The sequence below is a fragment of the Taudactylus pleione genome, unplaced genomic scaffold, assembly GCF_031769625.1.
Source record: "Taudactylus pleione unplaced genomic scaffold, aTauple2 ptg000212l, whole genome shotgun sequence".
Taxonomy (NCBI): Eukaryota; Metazoa; Chordata; class Amphibia; order Anura; family Myobatrachidae; genus Taudactylus; species Taudactylus pleione.
Window position 1 is genome coordinate 11,562,501 of NW_028284614.1, and position 20,285 is coordinate 11,582,785.

At 42.5% G+C, this 20,285-nt stretch overlaps 1 protein-coding gene across 1 annotated transcript in view; it reads left to right on the plus strand.

Moving 5' to 3' along the window:
* The window catches only part of LOC148517758 (DENN domain-containing protein 5B-like), a gene marked incomplete at its 3' end in the record, with an annotated part of 85,623 nt that overhangs the window by 19,806 nt on the left and 45,532 nt on the right, over positions 1 to 20,285 (plus strand). Inside the window, exons 2-3 of the mRNA XM_088478328.1 lie at positions 14,636 to 14,695; positions 19,643 to 19,752. Of these exons, the coding sequence (XP_088334454.1) occupies positions 14,636 to 14,695; positions 19,643 to 19,752 (170 nt within the window). The remainder of the gene's footprint in view (positions 1 to 14,635; positions 14,696 to 19,642; positions 19,753 to 20,285) is intronic.

Here is a 20,285-nt window from a genome sequence, read left to right on the forward strand (position 1 = left end):
AGTGTAAATGTGGAAACTTTTTATCTGGATTAGTGTTTTGGTGGTGTTGTCGCTCACTTTGCTCTGTCTGCATTGCAGCTATCCCTCGGCATTTCTGCAATGTCGTCCTCTGTCTGCAGGTCCCGGCTTGCCAGCACTAGGCGCATTGCTCTCCGTAATGAAAAGAGACACAAACCTGAGGTCACGGACGGACGTTCTGACGATTATATACAAGCAGCCTAATGTAACCTGTAATTGTAGATGCACATGAAAGCCCAACACCGCAGTGCCACGAGTAAATGCCAAGTGTCCAAATCTGACCGACGGGAAAAGCAAGTGTGTTCTAAGGTCAGGCAGCGTTACAGCTCGCAGCGCTAGAAACAACCCTAAGCAATTACTGCTCTTTCCAGGGCTGAACGCAACAGAAGTATGTAGGCATTGGGCCTTTTAAAGGGCTCAACACCCTCAAGGTAATCTGCGCAGCTTTCTCATTCTTTATACCGTTACGTACTGCTATATGGTGCCATAGGCTGTCCTCTTCCTTTATTGTAGAACATATTGGTATGTCCGCGTGACGTACATACTACTTCCATGTTATTGATGGTGTGTAGTTTGCACTGGGCCTGTGACTGATATGGTTTTTCCAGCAGCTGGTGCTTTTGGTGTCTCTCTTTTTTTGGAGAGGGGGGCTGTGGCGAGGAGGAAAGATAGGTGGGGTTTGCAATTCACAGACTAGAGGACTCTTAAATTGTCAGTTACCCATCGTTAAGCTATATATTTTCCTGATACACAAAAATATACAACAGGTTAAATATGTATTGGACACATCAACATTTTTCTCAGTAAATATATTTGTAATGGAGCTATTGTTACGAAATGTTCACCAAATGTCAGCAACAACCCATGCAATCCACACGTGCAAAGGAATCAAACCATAGATGTCTATAAATTAAGTTATGTGTGATAATGTGAAATGACACAGGGAAAAACTATTGAACACGCTACTGAAATTTATTTGTACACAAGCCTTTGTCGGTAATGACAGCTTCAAGACACCACCTGGATAGAGAAACTAGTCGCATGCATTGCTCAGGTGTGATTTTGGCCAATTCTTCCACACAGTCTTCAAATCTTGAAGGTTCCGTGGCCTCTTCTATGAACTCTGGTCCTGATTCAGAGCCGGACGCTCTGACCAGAGCGCTCGCTCTGAATCAGGGCCCTCCTCCATGAAAATGGAGCGGCCTCCTGGCCGCTCGCATAGCTGTGGGTGACCACCCACAGCATATGCGAGCGGCCAAAAAGATGGTCGCGATGGTCAAGACCATCGGACTTGCGACGGAGACCCTGCGGTAGGGTCTCCCTGCCACAAGCCCTAGAGTGATTTTGGCTCTATCAGAGCCAAAATCACTCCCACTGACATCACTAGTGATGTCAGTGGGGCCGGCTTCAGACGATAGGCATTCCCATGGGAACGCCTCCGTCTGGCCGGCACGCCCACCAAAGGGAGCGTGCTGTCAATCAACATCGACAGCACGCCCCCTTTGGTGCGAGACCTGGAGCGATGGAAAGCCCGTCGCTCCCCGGGTCTCACGCATGTGCACGACGGAGCTCCCTCTGTCGTGCGCATGTGCAGTGGGGAACATCGACCCACTTGCGAGCGTACTGCCGCTCGCGAGTGGGTCTGAATGACCCCCTCTGATCTTTAGTTCTTTCTATAGATTTTCAGTTTGATTCGTCAGGTGATTGGCTGGGCCATTCTAGCAGCTTTATTTTCTTTCTCTGAAACCAATTGAGAGTGTCCTTGGCTGTGTTTGGAATCATTGTCTTGCTGAAATGTCCACCCTCTTTTCATCTTCATCATGCTGGTAGATGGCTGCAGATTTTTATCAAGAATGTCTCTGTAAATTTTTCCATTCATCCTTCCTTCAATTAGATGAAGTATGCCAGTACCGTATGCTGGAAAACAGCCCCACGCCATGATGTTCCCACCTCCAAACTTCACTGTTGGTATGGTGTTTTTGGGGTGATGTGCAGTACCATTTCTCCTCCAAACATGGGGTGTACTATGGCATCCAAAGAGTTCAATTTTGGTCTCATCTGACCAGACTGTGGGCCTGATTCAGACCCGGTCGCTAGATGCGTACGCTCGCATTGAGCGTATGCAAATTTTCCAAATTGACGTCATGGGATGCGATCGCTCGCCAAGGCATAAGCACACCCACTTTGGCTGTGCGAGCGATCGCTCTGTGTATGCAGACACCCCTTAGCGTATGTTGAGACGCCCGCTGGCACACGTCCTCTCCAGAAAGTGTATTAAAACATTGGTACATCGAGTACCATCGGATGCGAGCGCAGTGCTTGTGGTTGCCTTACCCTACCGCCAGCTCTGCGAGCATTTCAGTGTAAAAAAATAAATAAAAGACAAGTGACGTGTTGTTAATTATGCACACTTCTGAAACGGCATTGAAACACTCAGACATGCCTACGTTCACTGGGCTGTCTTTGCAGGGTGAGCGAGCGGTATGCGATCGCAGTGAATAGTTTGTGCGCACGCACAGAAAGAAGAGTGCGTATGCACGTATGCAGAAAATCGGGCCGTTTGCGAGCGCACGCATATAGCGAACGGGTCTGAATTGGGCCCTATATTCTTTCAGTATTTCACAGGCTTGTCCAAATGTTGTGCAGCAAACTTTAAACAAGCTTCAACATGCTTTTTCTACTGCAATGGAGTCTTGAATTTTGAACATGCGTACAGGCCTTGCCGGTTGAGTGCATTACTTATTGTTTTCTTTGAAACAATTGTACCTGCTAATTCCAGCTCTTTCTGAAGCTCTTCACAAGTGGTCCTTGGCTCTTTGATAACTCTTCTGATAATTATTTTCACTCCACTGTAAGAAATCTTGTGAGGAGCACCTGGTCGTTGCCGGTTTATGGTGAAATGATGTTCTCTTCACTTCCGGATTATGGCCCAAACAATGCTCACTGGAACATTCAGAAATGTAGAAATCTTTCTGTAACCAATGCCATCAGTATGTTTTGCAACAATAAGTTTGCGAAGGTCTTGAGAGAGCTCTTTGCTTATACCCTTCATAAGATGTTTCTTGTGTGACACCTTGGTAATGAGACACCACCTTTTTATAGGCCATCAGTTTGGACTGAATCGGCCTATATTAATTTGCACTGACAAGGGGCAGGATTGCTTTCTAATTACTGATAGATTTCAGCTGGTGTCTTTGCTTTCCATGCCTCTTTGCACCTCTTTCGTCATGTGGTCAATACTTTTTCCCTGTGTCATTTCACACTACTACACATAACTTAATTTATGGACATCTATGGTTTGATTTCTTTGCATGTGTGGATTGCATGGGTTGTTGCTGACATTTGGTGAAAATTTCATTACAATAGCCCCATTACAAGTATATTTACTGAGCAAAAAATGTTGATGTGTTCAATACTTATTTTACCTGCTGTGTGTGTGTGTCAATATAATATATATATATATATATATATATATATATATATATATTATAAATGTATTTATTTCTGGGAAATTAAGTTTCTAAATATATTTTCCCTCTGTGAACATCTCTCATTCAGTATCGTCACCATTGGCTTCAAGTATCATCAATATCTCCAGGTTACAAGTGAAATATCTGTTTGTGCTTTATACTTTCACCTCCGATCTCTATATTCCCCCAACTACTGCCCCTATGACCTCTCCTCACTACATGAGCCAAAGGGGGGACGGGGTAATTATGATTATCATTAATAATTTACTTTGGCTGCTCATCTTTCGCTTATTGATTGCAGTTCACGTCCCGATGTCTAATATAGCTGAGCGGGCTGCCAATGTACAGGGACAGCTGTGCCCATATGTTCTGCTATCTATCTACAAGGAGATAATTACAGCATAGGCCTCGTTACTGGGTTAGGGATGATGCTGTGTGATAGAATAGCAGACTCTCAGTACCCCCAGCCAACAATGTGTGTGTCGCTTACAGGGGGCCCAGCTCTCTCCCCGTCTGATCTCACCAGGGGGCACATGAGATCATAACACACAATGTATGTAAAATCCTGGTAATGTGCGTTACCGGTGAGTTATTGTATCAGGGTGTGGTATATTTTGTCGACATAGGGGGGAAACTCAATTGTTTTTTTTTTTTTTGTGCCCGACCTCCCGTCTCTAAAGTGGCAGGAGATCGGGGGGGTGATATTCAATTATTTTGGGCACCCATTACTAGTTCATGCATGTCGCGCCCAAATGCACTGGTTAAACCCGTCTGAATCTGAATGGACGCTCTGTCGAAAACACCCAAATAACCTGCGTATTACGAATTCCTGCTCGCCTCCTTAGGAGGGTGTGAGCAGAAATCTGGGCGTCCATGGTACTTGCGCTTGATTAGAGTAGCAATTGAATTGCTTTGCCAATTGAACTCCTCCCATAATGTTGACCTGCTTGGCTTGTCAGCATTGACCAAATCGACATTCATGTCGACACTGATTAAATTTTTACATGATTGGAATGTCGACTAAACGGCCCTGGTGGTCTAGTAATGACTTAGCTTGGTTTTTGGGGCAGGGTGTCAGACGGTGACGTCCTAATAATTTCCGGTCAGTTACTGCAGAGATTTCGGTGGCGAGTGTTGATATTCCTATCCCAAACCCTCCCCCTAGCGCCTAAACCTAACCTCCCCTTGTGTCATCACTTTACTGGTCATTATAGGAAAGCTTGTGTATTATAAGAAATAAACCAGTCTCCGCTGTAAGTTATTATAGCTCTTAGACGTGCTTTATGAGCTTTGTTACCTCTGTATAAACTGTTTTGCCTGCAGTCTGTTACCTTTTATATTGTCACGGAACCTTTTACGTATGGCACGTTATCCCATATCCATTATATACAGGAAAATACCAGCTACAGTGTAGTTTGTTTACAGAAATATTTACCCGTTTACTAAAACTTGGCCGAAATGTGTTTTACTGAATTATGTATTATCGAATCTATTCTCCACATAAGTAAAAATTTGCAATAATATACAGTTTTATATATCTCTTCCCTGTGTATTACTTTTTATATACTTTCCGCCTTCAGTAGCTGCTTGCTGTCCCGCCATACTGCAGGAGTAGGTAGTTGTGTCTAGTAGAGGGTCAGCAGCCGCCCACTTGAGTGATTAGGGTGAGACCTGACTGCTGTGCAAGACTCTTGTAGAGACCGTGAAACTGTACACACTGGTATTCCAGCGCAAGGAAACAGAGAGACGGACACGAACGTGGCATTTTATGTAGTAATATAGATTATAGGACACTAGATTATTACACAGACCCTGCTTTCATTTTAAGAAGTGTCCCTTTAAGAGAGGGCGGTCGTCTCCGCGCAGCAGAGAGTAACACTGTTTCCAGAGAATAGTGCAGGTGTAGAAACATGTCACACATTAGTTGCGATGACAAAGCTATAATATAAAACTTGTGTTTTCCCATTTGCAACTTTGGTAACAATTTTTTTTTTTTTTTTCTTTTTGACTTCAAATGAATTAGATAAATGTTCTACTTAAACTTTTGTGCCTTTATTTTTTTTTTTATCATCTCCAAGTGTTAAAATATGTGCATAAAGCAGCAGCTAATTATTTTTAAAAGCATTGGAAATCTGAATGAAATCCGAAGTCACCTAAAAAAAATAAAAAAATTCTAGATTATTAATTTATAGAAAAGTTAAACATTTTGGTGAAAGATGAAGATGGAAAGCTCAACTATCCCTAATGAAGCTGCTGCGTCCGTGTGTGCGTCTCTTCCTGGTGTAGCGTCTGCAGCTGTATGCTAATACCACTATAAGCCCTGTGCGTCTTCATGTGCAAAGACTGACAGCGCCCACATTGAGCGTCTTTAGGCGCTAAAAAACAGCTTGGTGTCTATGCAGCCATCCGTCGCACCCTGGAAACTTTCATCCGTCTCGTGTGCGGTGCAGAATTTGCGTCAGTGTATGGCTTCCATTGTGAGCGATTCAGCACCTGAGTTCGCAGGCAGTTCAGTAATCCTATTACATGCCTAAAGGAAGAAACCATCTCCGTACGTCTGAATAGCGCACTCCCAGGCACCCATAAACACCTAGAACGTTTCCAAGGCACTTCGGATACTGTACATTTTATTTGCAACTGCCCATCTGTGCGCACGCTTCGTGTGACACATGCATTGTGTGGATTTTTTGTGACTATGGGCGGTATTCAACCAGATTTGCGTCCGCGATAAAGTTTCGCGGACGCGCCTGAACCCCCCCCCCCAAAAAAAAAAGATTCCCTAACATTGGGGATCAGTGTAGATGTGTCCGAATAGCCCTAATAAAGCTATTTGGGGTACTTAAGTTGTTTCAATAGCTTCTTGTTAGTGTCTTTGCACAAGTGGTGAAGAATGGCATTAAGCTGTATTTTTGGGTGGAAATAAGTTGTCCTGGCAAATTTGCGGTACTTGAAAATACATGCTAGCATATTTTTATGTCCTGATGCATGCACCTGCAATCAAAAAAAACACCTGACCCATCCTTGCAGACCCCCAAAAAGTCTTTGCTAGTTTTTATGCTTGTCCCCCCACTTTTTACTTTTTCGCCCCCAGAATGAAAGTACTTTTTTGGGGTGTTAACTTTTTTTTCTGCATTTTTTTTAAACCGTTATCCTTTGTGGGGGCTGTCCCAAGGGTTCTGAGTGGTTTTCGCACCTTTGCACCCCAAAACCAAAATTTTGCGCTTCTTTTCTCCTGCTATTCAGAGGCGAATCTTTTTCGCCTTATGTATGCAATAAAATTTTGTCTAGTTAAGTGCGCACAGCGCTTATAAATAATCAGTACGGTACTTCCCAAAAGACTGCAGTCAGGATCCCGTATGAAGTTGTCAAATTGCAGCGGCAGGATTTTCATAAATGTGAAAAACCTAAAAATCGTCCAAACAGTGTAATACAATCACGATACAATTTATTCAGATACTTTCTATTATAAAAATATCGTGATTGTATTACACTGTTTGGACGATTTTTAGGTTTTTCATATTTATGAAAATCCTGCTGCTGCAATTTGACAACTTCATACGGGATCCCGACTGGAGTCTTTTGGGAAGTACCGTACTGATTATTTATTATTTATTTGTAAGCACTGTGCGCACTTAACTAGACAAAATTTTATTGAATACATATGTCTCCGTACTATATATGACTAGTTTTCTGCAGCAAAGATAAGTGCTAGGCGCCCATGAAACACCACTCACCCCACGCATTGGAATCTTTTTTGACTTTCCCCGTACGCGAAAAGCGGCTGGAATTGAATACGGAGATAAGTTTCCGCCACGCAAAAAAAAGCCAAGATCGGCGATACTTTCTCCGCGGCTCTCGGCTTTTCGCTTCTAATTGAATATGGCCCTATGACACATGCGCAGTTGAAAAACATTGGGGGAGATGTACAAAGCCTTGGAGAGAGAAAGTACCAACCAATCAGCTCCTGTCACTTTACAGGCTGTGCTTTGAAAAATGACAGGAGTTGATTGGTTGGTAGTTTTTTTTCCATCCACTTTCTCGCTCTCCAGGCTTAGTACATCTCCCCCATTGATCAGTTTGCGCAGACATCGCCATTGTGTGACCCTATGTGTGACCCTATGTTTTTTTTTTTCCCCTGTGTTCCATTGTATAAATACCAGTACAGTGTATGTAGTATCTCTGTTTTAAACACAGAAAGACATTAATTCAGCAGAGCCAGGTACTGTATCTCTCATGAACTTCATTAATGCCCACATAGGCTCTACTCTGATTATATTAGCATACAGATTGCGTTCCGTCCGTTAAATCTAATGTTTCCTTTCCTGCCTCACGCTGAGCTAATTTGACCTTCTCTTAAAAAAATCAAGGAAGCGACTCTAATAAAACAGCTTTCCAGTCTCTGTAACTGTTCCTGTCATTTGCCCCGTGGACAAACTGATTTTGTTCATCCTTCTGCCTGGCAGGGAACCTAAGCTGAAATTGTCAGTAGTGATCAGCCTTAAGCCGCAGTAAGGAGACTGCAGAAGGGTGCCCTGCAGCTCTGTAATCCGAACAGGGGTGTTTCACCCAGATTAATAAAGATGGATGCTTTCCCAGCCATATTTCTGTATGTAACATGACGCCCGCCCTTTGTTTGGTCAGGGTTTTATGTATTTTGAGTGTTTGTTATTATTTGTGAGTGTTTGTTGCTCTGAGTGTTTATCACATTTCGTTACTTTTCGTGTTGTGTGAGACAAACCTGAACTCTCTGAAAGCACTGAATCGGCGATCTCCATTCCCATACTTTGGATACACCCACTGAATGGCTTTCACCATTGTTTATATGGGTCGGACTGCTCTGGAGTAAGAGATACTGATGACTGTTTTCAGCTATTAAAAGAAGTAATCTCATGCATATTTGGCCTACGTTCGCGTGCGACTGCTTGCAGGCCAACTTGGCCCTGAGAACTACACGTGCCGAGACCAGTCGCAGGTGATCTCCGGTCATTATAGTGCGAGATTAGTGTCTGAATAAGGAATGGAGTTACAGGGGCATATGTATCAAAGCTTGATGTGGGATAAAATTGTGAAATATATATCATCAACCAATCAGCTTCTAACTTACATTTCTTAAACACAGCCTGCAAAATGTAAGTTAGAAGCTGATTGGTTGGTGATGTATATCTCACATCAAGCTTTGATACATATGCCTCTAAATGTGGACAAGCATTATGGGGACCCGGGAAGGCAATAGTGTAACTCGCCATTTCCTGTGTGCTTCCCTATACATGTTGCCCATCTCGCTATGTTCCGATGCCTATAGCAGGCCATGTGATACATGATTAGGTAAATATTCAGATCCGATATTGATCCATGCTCACGTGTTGCTCATTAGCAGCGCATCTATTAATAAATATGTAGGTTATTAGTATCCTCATTTCTGTAGGAATCTTATAATGCTGGCCAGATCTAATGGCTCCTTGTACATGTGGGGATGTCTATCTATATTGTGGGATTCCCCATTGAGCCTCAGTCTATGCTGTACCCCAGGAAGTAACTTTTTGAGTACCAGGTATTACAAAGAATAGTCCACACACAACACCAACTCCCAGATTCATATGGAACTGTCCTTAAATAACTGCAGCGTCCTGGAGAAACGGACGTGGCCCTCAGGACCATTTAATTAGCATTCTTGGGAAAATAAACTTAACCTAAATACATTTATCACAGACTGCAAAACAAACAGAAATTAAAGTACATCTAATATGGTGAATATATAAAAAGGAATGTAAAGACACTTGAGGGTTCCTAAAAAATAAATAAATAATTAATTAAGCATAAGATTTTAGGAAGGAACGTATTAGCTTTTCTAAAGGCATGACCTGCTTCCTCTGTGCGGCTAAACAGCCGAGGCAGAAATTAACATTATTCAATGAAAGATCTAAATGAAATACTGAACTATCCAGTTACACGTAGATATCCGATGATGCTGCTTTTTCTTGCGAGTTAGCGGAGTTAATACTGAAAGTACCAGCTGTGTACTCTAATTGTGGGTTATTCTACAGCTGGGCACAAAACAGTACCTGAGAGTAGAGTATGACACCTGAAACGCGTTGTTGCGTTTCTCACTTCTTCTTTTATTTATAATTTTTTTATTTTTCTTACTTTTTGGTTGCTAATTTTATCTTTGCTCATTACTCCTATTTTTCCCCTCAATCTTTAAAAAATAAATAAATAAAATCATTACATGAAGAAACAAAATTAAAGGGACAACCTCTTGGGGGCGGCGATTCAATTGTTTGTGGCTTCCATCCAATCTGCACGGGAGCTATTCAGTTGTCTGCGCGACCAGCCCCTTTCTCGCGTGAGCTGCGTTAAGCAGCTTCTCCTGTGCTAAGTGCAGGACGCGCTGCATTCATAGCGCACTCGCGACCAGCCCCAAAGCCCTACTTTTATGTGGATTCCTGCTCGCACCTCAGGAGGGTGTACGCCGTGCAGCCTCGGGGCCGGTCCCGCGAACAGTTGAATAGCTCCTGTGCAGTTTAGACGGGAGCTACAAACAATTGAATCGCCCCCTTGGAGGTCAAAGTTGTGGTTTACTGACTTGATGCAGAGTTGAAAGGAAATTGACTTCTTATTGCTCCCGCAATGTGTTTATTTGCATTAGCCGCTGTCCCTTTACATTTTATTAAGTGGCCCAAGAACCATGTTCCAGAGAAAAAAATTGTGTTTTAAATATTTTATTGACTTGAAATAGCTACGTCTCAGTTACTAACTTTTCATGCCCCATTCATGGAAATAGCTAGCCTGGCGCAGGCATTTTAGGCTGTAGATTAAATGGTCTGTAAATTAGTAATAACGCAGGCAGAGCATTGCAGATCGCTGGAAAAGGGACTTACTGCTGAAACGGATTGATCAAAGCAGGGACATACTTCATTTTATTACATAGTATATTTATCTATTAAGCGGTCTGTGCAAAGCTATATCACCCCCTCTTTACCGATTTATTTTTTTGGATGAGACGTTCTGGTCTGTAACATCTATTAATGCTCTTGCCAGGGAAATTGTTAGACTTCAGTTCCTGCTGAAATCCTTTTGTTAGTCTCTACAATGCTCCCGTTATCTTCTCTGTTGGAGCCGTCACTTGTGTGTTGCAGCCGAACAGCTGTAAGACAGTGGTGTCCCAGGGTCTCTGCATGCGTTGGATGATCACAGTGTAATACAATCAGATTCTGGTCAGAATAACAAATGTTCTAAAGCAACTGCCTGATAAAAATATAAATGGAAATAAAAAAATAGTGAATCGCAACAATATATTTCAGTTGGATTCGTGCTATGAGGAATGTACAGATGGAAACAACTTTATTGTAACATATTTTTGTCCTTGAGGTGCTCAGGAAAATGAGGGAAGATTGCTTAAGCTGCATACACACACAACGATTTTTTGAACGATTATCGTTAAACGAATGATTGTCGTTCATGCGGGTTCACGTTTGTAGTTCAGTCAAACTTGTCAACAGAACGATTTTCATTAAGGGAAAATATGCAAAAATCATTTGTAGTTCAAAGAAAATCGTTCATTACACTTTAAAAATTCTGACAGAAAATCATTCATAAAATCGTTGATAACAAAATCGTTGTGTGTGTATGCAGCTTTACCGTACTGTGCATGTCTATATATCGCTGGGATATTTGGCTGCGCATATAAATTGAATTGTTCCCATATTGTGTTGAACCCTTGTTTGCTCTGGGCACTGACGGCACTGTACAGACCTGCATATCCATACAGCAGCCAATGAAAGCTGTAAGTAGGGGTGACTATCGATGGTTATGCCATCAGTGGTGGAGATCCAATGGTTCATCGCTATCAATGGCTCAGTCAAGCAATGTCTTTTTTTTGTTTTTTCCCCTCCATGTGCTGACACATGGAGCTTAGCCCCGCCTCCATGACACGCCCACCGAAGCATCGCCCCTACTGTCTGATTGGCCCGTTGCTTGGCCAGTATTAAAACAGGGATGCCCATCAGTGGATGAAACCATCAATGGTTCACAGCTGATTATTCCATACCACCGATGTCCACCACCAATGGTACCATTGATAGTGACCATCGATGGTTAACCTACTGATGGTCATCCCTAACTTTAAGGGGGGGAGGCTTTCACTGTTCCCTCCTTCACTGCATGTGTGCAGATACGCAACGCACTCCGTCTCGTCCCTAGCAGCCAATAAGATCTGTGAGTGGGCGGGGCCACCCCTCGGCTATAGTGCGCAACAGCCAGACGGACATTTAAGCCCTTTTATATTATAGCCGTTTCTGCATATATTTACAGGTGTTAGTGCATTTGTAAATGTATTCAGTGCATGTATCTCCAACTAGTTTTTTAGTTATTGTATTACATAATTATTTCCTTATCCTCATATATGTATATATTTATTTACTGTGTATTTTTAACAGTTGCTGCCTGCATGTCACGCCAAGTCATTCCGTGCAGCTTTCTATAAGGCATTTGGCTTATTTCTTTCTGCCGACGCACCACCTGACAACAAAGGACGGCTGAAAATAGCCTCTGATTACGGTTTTATTTTACATTCACAATGAATTATTCAGCGCAGGTTTGCTGCCGTCAGCTGTAGTCTATCACCCAAACGTACCGTATAACAGCTCAGTGACATTTTATTGCCACTGTACAAACTTTATCGTTTTATTTGCACATCGGCTTTTGCGGCGTTTTTTTTTTTTTTCGTTCTCACAATTAAAACCGCCTGTTTGTAGAATTTATCCATCGCTGGCTGCTGGGGGCGTGCAGCTATTTTAAGCTCTGCTGGTGAGAGGTTCTAAAATTACACCACCGATTAGATTCCTCCTAAGCAAGGTCATAATCCGCTATTGGTTTGTTGCTTTGTTAAGATTGTGTTGCATTTTTTTTCTTTCGTGCCAACAGTGGGGGTCACTGGTACTGAAATACGTAAGGAATTTTTTAATGTCCACAAGTCGAGAAATATCGGTTTGGATGCTGCCTGCAGGTATGATGCTGGCTACACGCCTTGCAGGTTATATCCAGTGCTTGCAGCAGTTGAGTTCTGTTGCTGCACCAGTTGCCCCAAAACGCTTGTGATGTAATCGGCCTAAGTATGTTGGCACATGTGATATGAGGACGACCGCCATCGCGATTTGTGTACAGTTGCCTGGCTGTAACAAGTGATCCGTCCTGTTGGCAGGATCACAGGGTATGTTCGGCTTAAGTCAGGAAGACCACTATACACCACTGAGGGGTCTATTTACTAAGCAGTGCTAGGAGACAGAGTGAAAAGTGATAAGGTACCAGCCAATCAGCTCCTAACTGCCATGTCACAGGCTGTGTTTGAAAAATGACAGTTAGGAGCTGATTGGCTGGCACCTTATCACTTTTCACTCTGTCTCCTAACACTGCTTAGTAAATAGACCCCTGAGAGTGATATCTGACCCCTGGTTGATCACAATGCCCTCTCCAGTTTGAATTACAAAAGGAAAAGTGGTGGAGATCCGATGGATAGAGGTGTTATACCAGTGATTTATAAAAGACCGTCTGCGGAGGAAGTCCCACGAAAATTATTAGTAAGGTTACGCTGGCAAACATTAAAAGGATGTGTTGTTGGGGATGCAACTGTACAGAGTTAAAAGTAAAAAAAACCAAAAAACATTTTTGGCCATTTGAAATAAAAAAAAAAAAAAAAAGAAGGAACAACGCCTGTTAGCATTTACATCCCAAAATTAACTATAAGTGGTATATTTACTAAAGTGCGGGATTTAAGTATGGAGGTGTTGCCCATAGCAACCAAACAGATTCTAGCTATTATCTTCTAGAAGGTGCTAGATAAATAAGTACAATCTGATTGGTTGCTATGGGCAACATCTCCACTTCTAAAAACCCGCACTCTAAGTAAATATCCCCCTAAGTATGGTATCAGTATAATCCCGACAGCAGCAGGCCGACATGGGTGAAAATCCCGAACGTGATTAAGGTGAGTATCCCTAATCTTTACCCCCCTAACACTCTTAGGAGTGCCTAACCCTAACTTCACCCCCCCCCCCCCAGTGGCTAACCCTAATACCCCCTCAAAGTGCCTAACCCTAACCTCTCCCCGGGGGTGCCTAACCCTAACCCCCCCCCCTTCCCCTAGTCTAAACCTAACCCTACCAGGGTGGTGCCTAACCTTAAGTCCCCGCCTTCCCAGGAGCCCCTAACCCTCCACCCACCCCCCAGCCCGAATGTCGGCGCCCGGCTTACCTTCGATCGGTATGCCGGGCGTCAGGCTCCTGGCGTAGGTAAAATGCCAGGCAACGGGATTTCGACACCTGTCCTTTAGGCCTTGCCGCGATTAGACAGTTGGGAAGCTGACGGTCGGGATTCCGTCCCTCGCCATCCCGACTGCTTCCCCTAAGTATAACTTGGGTCAGTAATGCAGGTTAATAGACCCCCCTGTGCTTATCGAGCTTTTTTTCATAAAATTATGTAGAAATTGCAGTTTCTGCCTAATTTGTATGAATTGTTGAAATGTACTAATAGCACAATGCAGAAGATTTCACAGAAATCTCCGGCATAGATCGCAGTCCCCATTATTCTCAAGCAAAGCTCTTCGGGGTTTGGCCCCAGTAGTTTACACCGTCTTCAGATGTTGTAAACTGCTTTAAGGCTATGGAGGATCCAGGAGCAGACGAGAGATCTTCCGATCTCTCTCCCGCAGCCTCCATTCGGTGGCGGAAGCTGATACTGTGCGAATGCGCAGTGCCAGCTTCCCCAGGAAAAGTGAAAGACATCTACAAAATGCCGGAGATATAACTCGCAGGGACAGTGGTTACCGTACAGTGTTATACAGTGTCATGTCCTGTTTTATTTATTCTAAATGATTTGTGCTTTGATTCTAATCTGCAATATATTATTTTGTCTGAGTGTATTATATAATATATATGTGTATGTATGTATTATATTATTTTTTATATATATATTATTTTTATATATCCTTATGTTCATTTTATTTCTCATTCAGCGTTTATGTGCTTTGGCTAATTCTAACACCTGTTTGCGTATCCATGTGTTTATTTTGTTTCATTTTTACTAACCCTGCTATTTGCCTTCTATCCAGGATGCTCATTTTTTGTTCACCCATCCATTTTTTGTTTACGTAGTCTTATACCAATGGCTAGAAGCAGACCGACATGGCCGAAGCCACAACCCTGAACATAAAGGTAACATAGGCTGAGCACTATAAGTCCCTCCGCACTTCACCAACTTTCAATCCCTTTTATAATTCAACAACTCCTCACTTTGGCCTGTGGCTTGCTTTTTACCCTCTGCCAGACACCCACCTCCCCAAAGCTCCCCAATGCTTCTGTGCTGTGTCCATCACTTTCTCTCTCTTCTCTCTCCCTGCCGGCTCAATTGCCGCTACTGTTGGAAAGAGCATAGGCACAACTTAGGCAGTTTAGGCACAATTTTGCCGAATAACCATCCCAAGATAGTGTTTTCAAGGAGAATTTCCCCTAAAAACCTCTTATTCCGTTCTGTCCTTACATAAATGTGTTGCTTCATGTTTCAAGCTTTTTTTTTTTTTTTTTCCCCTGTGCTTTTGCCGAGGAACTTTTATATCCTATTGACCTTGGATATGACACAGAACCGGTCACTGGATAAACGTGTGACCATTGCATAGCGCAGAGCTAGTCTGCAGGAGCAATTGAATGATCTAATTCTGTCTGGGTGATCTAAAGTCCTTGGTGTCAAACATAGAAAGTTTAAATTTAAAAAATAAATAAATTGCAGTACGGCACGTGCAAACCACTCTTTTAAATTTGCCCGTCGGTGAAAACCATGACCTGTTGGGTTAGTAATCTGTAAAAACAATCACAAAAAAAATATATAGTAAAAACAATGTTCACATTGTAAATAGCGGATTATGGATATTTATGCTACTGGCGCGGTTTACATTCCCTATTTTATAAAGAGCCATTCATTCATATCCCTCCCACCCCCCTCCCTCGTTTTATAGTTATTTTGTGCCGCAGATAATGGTCTTTCAGCCTAGAGCATCAGTTCCTCACTGTACTGGCTGGCAGGGCTTGCTTAGGCTTGTAGTTCTGTGCCACCTACAGATTCGCAGGTTGCCCTTTCCATAAGTGTTCAGTATACTCCCAATATGTGTCCAGATGTTTTTCTCGTGCATTTCTTTTTCTGTTGGGGGTTTTCTGAAAATCACAATCGCCTTCTGCCTGCAGCTGATTGGTGGACATTGATTTGGGCCTATCCCTGGGGACACTTCTCTTCTGTTACCTCCTCGCTGTCACTAATCTAACCTGACGGTGGTGGGAATTGCTGGTGTTTTTATAAGTTGTTGTATACGTAATTGTTTCTGACATTATTGGGGGTGGGGTGTTTACTGCTACTCAATTGAGTTCTTTATACTTTTTTGTGATTTTAAAGTGAATTAAATCTGTTAAGGCTGCCAAGTTTAGTAAATTAGCTGTACTAAAGCTCAGTAAGATTAACAAAATTTTAGGATTATCTGTATTTTTTTGGGAGGACAGATGTGAATAAACCAAATAAAGCACGACTCCTGTCTTCCTTTAAAGGATAATTTATTGGTTTATTGACCGATATCATGTGTATAATACAGTAGGTAACCTGCTCTGACTGTTTTGTCTGTAATGGAAAAGTTATAGTACTTTTATTTTTCTTTTTTTTTTTTTTTTAACAATGTGTAACTTTTAAAAAAAAAAATATGCTACATAAAGACGTTTAGAGTCTGGTTGGATACTTTTCAGAACTTCAGTAAACTGCACAGCACGATATAAAATATTTCACTGAAACGCGTCCGCCCTTCCTAAAGCTGATCAGACATGTTTCTTCCCTGCTGTGCTGCCCAAAGGGATCTCCGGCCATTGTTTTGGGTCACAAGTTCCAACATTGCAATATGTATCGCTAGCATTACGTGGATATATAAGGAGAATATTTCTGACATTTGCAGCCACTGACTCTTAGGGGAATGGGTATGAAATACTGGTGGCTAAACCTAACCCTCCCGGGGGGGGGGGGGGGGGTGCCTGTCCCTAACCCTCCCAGGGGGTGCCTAACCCTAAGTCCCCACGGGAGTCCCTAACCCTCCCACTGCGTACACATTTGCCTCTTTCAGTCGGGCATCTGTCTTATGGCATCAGGATACAGACCAGCGGCATTTAGTCCGCTGGTCTATTAACTACATCGCCTCTTAGGGGTATATTTACAAAAGTGCGGGTTTTCGGAAGTTGAGTTGATGCCTATAGCAACCAATCACATTCTACTTATTTATCTAGCACCTTCTAGAACAGGGGTGGGGAACCTTTTTGCTGTTGAGGGCCATTTGGATATATATAACATTATTTTCGGGCCCGGTGCAGGTCACACCCCCTCCATGTGATGTCACATGGGGCGGGGCCACAATTGCCAGTGATTACAGCAATGTGACCGTCTGATGCGTCCTAAAGACAATTCGGGCTGCCCTGCTGCATAGATTCTGGCTGCAGGGTGCCATTCTAGCCACCCTGCTAGCCAGATGAGGCTAGCAGAAAAAAGCTCCGATGGCCATACCAAATGATTCCATGGGCATTATACGGCCCCCGGGCCTGAGGTTCCCCATCCCTGTTCTAGAAGATAATAGCTACAATCTGATTGGTTGCTGTGGGTAACAACTCCAATTCTAAAAACCCACACTTTAGTAAATATGCTAAAATGCTGCCCTTTTTCGATTTATTAAAGGGATCTGAATGAGATTTGAATTGACAGCTCTCCCGATTAAAGACCAGTATAATTTGTTAGGTGCACACTTGGTTACACAATTACAGAGGATTGGCCAATATTGTAATAGTAATATTACTATCTACTTTTGTCTTTTCACTAGATAGGTCTTTTGAGAACTTTTATTACATTTGAGTTTAGTGTTTCCTTCATGATTTATTCTAATTTTTAATTTTTAGTGCCCCACTATTCCTGTAACGTAAAGCTGGAGAAGATATGGGTGGTAGATTAATCTGTGGTATTGGTGTAATGTTTTATGTGCGTTACAGCTTACACACATCATGATATAATGCCAGGTATCCCTGCTAGTGTCATTATGTGCCGAACACTAAAATGCGGTTCCAGTAATGTTCCCTTACACCTCATGGTGAGGTTACATGCGCAATTTGTAGTCACATGATTTGAAGCTTATTATTTCTCAACAGTGATTGTTTTGTAAATAATTGTACATAAATGAGATTTAATCTTTGTGTTGTATGATCTTCAATAGTTTAAAATCGCAATTTAATGTCTCCATGTGCTTCAGGCAATTATTCCCGTCCTCTGAGCTTACTGGGCGATTAATCACGGGTCCCAATACTGGCCAGGAAAGGCTCATTTATTAGAGAAATGTTTTTTAATATTATTTGTAACATTTTTGTACTTTTTTTATTTTATTTATTTTTTTCACTTTTTATTGAGCTTGAATTAAATTGCACTATATTTCTCAAGAGATTGATGGCATCATATGTAATTGCACATCTAAAAATCGGCCTTATAGCCTACAGAACTAGTGACGTATTAGTGAAGCAAATATATTGTTTTGTACCTTTTTTTTTTTTACATTGCATCTAAATTAAGGTGCCTATACACTGTGCGATTAGGCAGCCGATCCGACGGATTGGTAAGGTATTGCTGCTATATCGTACCGTGTACGGGCATGATATCGGATAGTGCGCGCACCCGTGGGGTCGTACATCGCACCCCCAGATCTTACTGCAGGTTCAGTTGATCTGGGCGTGCGATCCCATGCAGCACCATGCGCAGGTGGAGGGGGGGCCGGCATATCAAGCATTCAGCCACCCGATCGCACCGTTTGTGGGGACCACCCTATATGTCGGCCGTCGGATCCCCAGTCGCGTCGCAAGGTGCATATCGCACCGTGTATGGGCGGCTTAACACTTTATAGACAGACGAGAGAGCAGTTACAACCACTTATTCCACACACAGCGATTGTATTGCAACACTGTTTTATTTAGATGATATAATTAAATAGTGTAGTGTTTAACATATAATTTGCGATCCTACCTGGGTGTAAGGGGAATGTATGCGCTGCACAGGGTCTCTTGTGTACTGATCTGTCACACACCTCCCCTTGTATCCCTCTGAGAGCTGGCCTCAAGCCCAGAAATGAGCTATGCTATGAGGCGGCGAGTATGAACAGGCCGTTCTGCAGAATCTCCACAGATAAGGCTTTCCCTGGGTGTAAAATATGTCTGTGATAGAGATGTTCAGAATCATTCCATATACGCCTAATTATTTTCACACGGTGGTGGAGGTGTGAACATAATGCAGGGACCACATACGCTACAATATCTGCAGTAGGCCCCTTAATAATATGATCAAAATCTGTGGTATTATTTTCGGCCATTTTGTTAATGGTAGTTTGCAGGTTACCACAGAAAGCCAATGTCGTGGGGTGTGTGGTCTTCTTCTGAAGCCTATAGCGATCCTGCTGTTCAATCCAGATGCCAACCGACCAGGTGGACACCTAGGGCTCTTGGGCTGAGGGTTATGATTATCCTGTGTGTGGCCATCTTGAAGGACCAAACTATTGGTTAAGCCCTCAGAATGTGTCTGCTTTGTTTTATAGGTGTAGATGGACAGTTGATATATTACTATTAGTAATACTATTATCAACATTCACTTCATGTATAGATAATTGTTATAATTGCTCAATCTATAAGTTACAGAGTTTTGACCCCAGTTATTGTCAACCATGTTGTGTTGACATTTACCTCTGCAAAGGCCCCTGTGTTGTATATTGGAAATTCTACATTCTTTTCACACAAAGGGGGAGATGTATCAAACATCGGAGTGAGAGATAAAGTATAAACTAATTAGCCTCTAACATTCATTTTTTAAAACACAGCATGTAAAATGGCAATTAAGAACTGTTTGGTTGGTACTTTATCTCTCTCCACAAGTGGCTCCCAACAGGAGGAAAATAAATATTTAACGGCATGCTATAGTATAATTGAAACCAAATTTCACACAAAATTCTAATTAATTCACTGGGAAAGACCAACGATGATCTTCCAATGCATTATGTATTAGATTTGCTTATACAGACCATTGCAAAATGTAAAACCTTCTATCATGTGATCCAGGTGAAAACTTTGATCAGAGTCCCGTCAGAAGAACCTTCAAATCAAAGGTGCTGGCTCACTATCCGCAGAACGTGGAGTGGAACCCCTTTGACCAAGATGCAGTCAACATGGTAAGTCTTGGAAGGCTGCACATGGATCCCTGTAATGTCATTCCACGTGTGTTGCGTTTTCCACAGGTGAAAGAAGAACGGAGCTCCCAGAGATAACTGATATCTGTGACAAGAAGGGTCAGGGACAGCAGAGGATTTTCTTCTTAACCTTGTCCCTATTCCTCAATCCGCCATTGTATATCACCCGTTGCTCTGTGTCTCCTCAGAAGTCTGTGATCTCCATGGGAGGGTCTGGCTTCTAATTCCCCTTGTCAGAAGCTGGAAAAATCTAGAGGAAAATATAAAATATCTGTGCCCACATAGTCTTAGAGGCATTAAAGTCATAAACCATATTTGATTTACATTTCTAATATTTGATCTGATACCTAAAAAAATAGGTTTAAACTGGTCAGTTGTCGACACATATTGGAAGCAGCCATTTTGTGGACTGAACCATTATTCAACCTATCGGTGTACTAGGCACTCTGTGCCTCAAGTTCATAGGCTGCCTTCTCTAGAATATTGTTTCAGCCCACAAAATGTCTGCCTCCGCT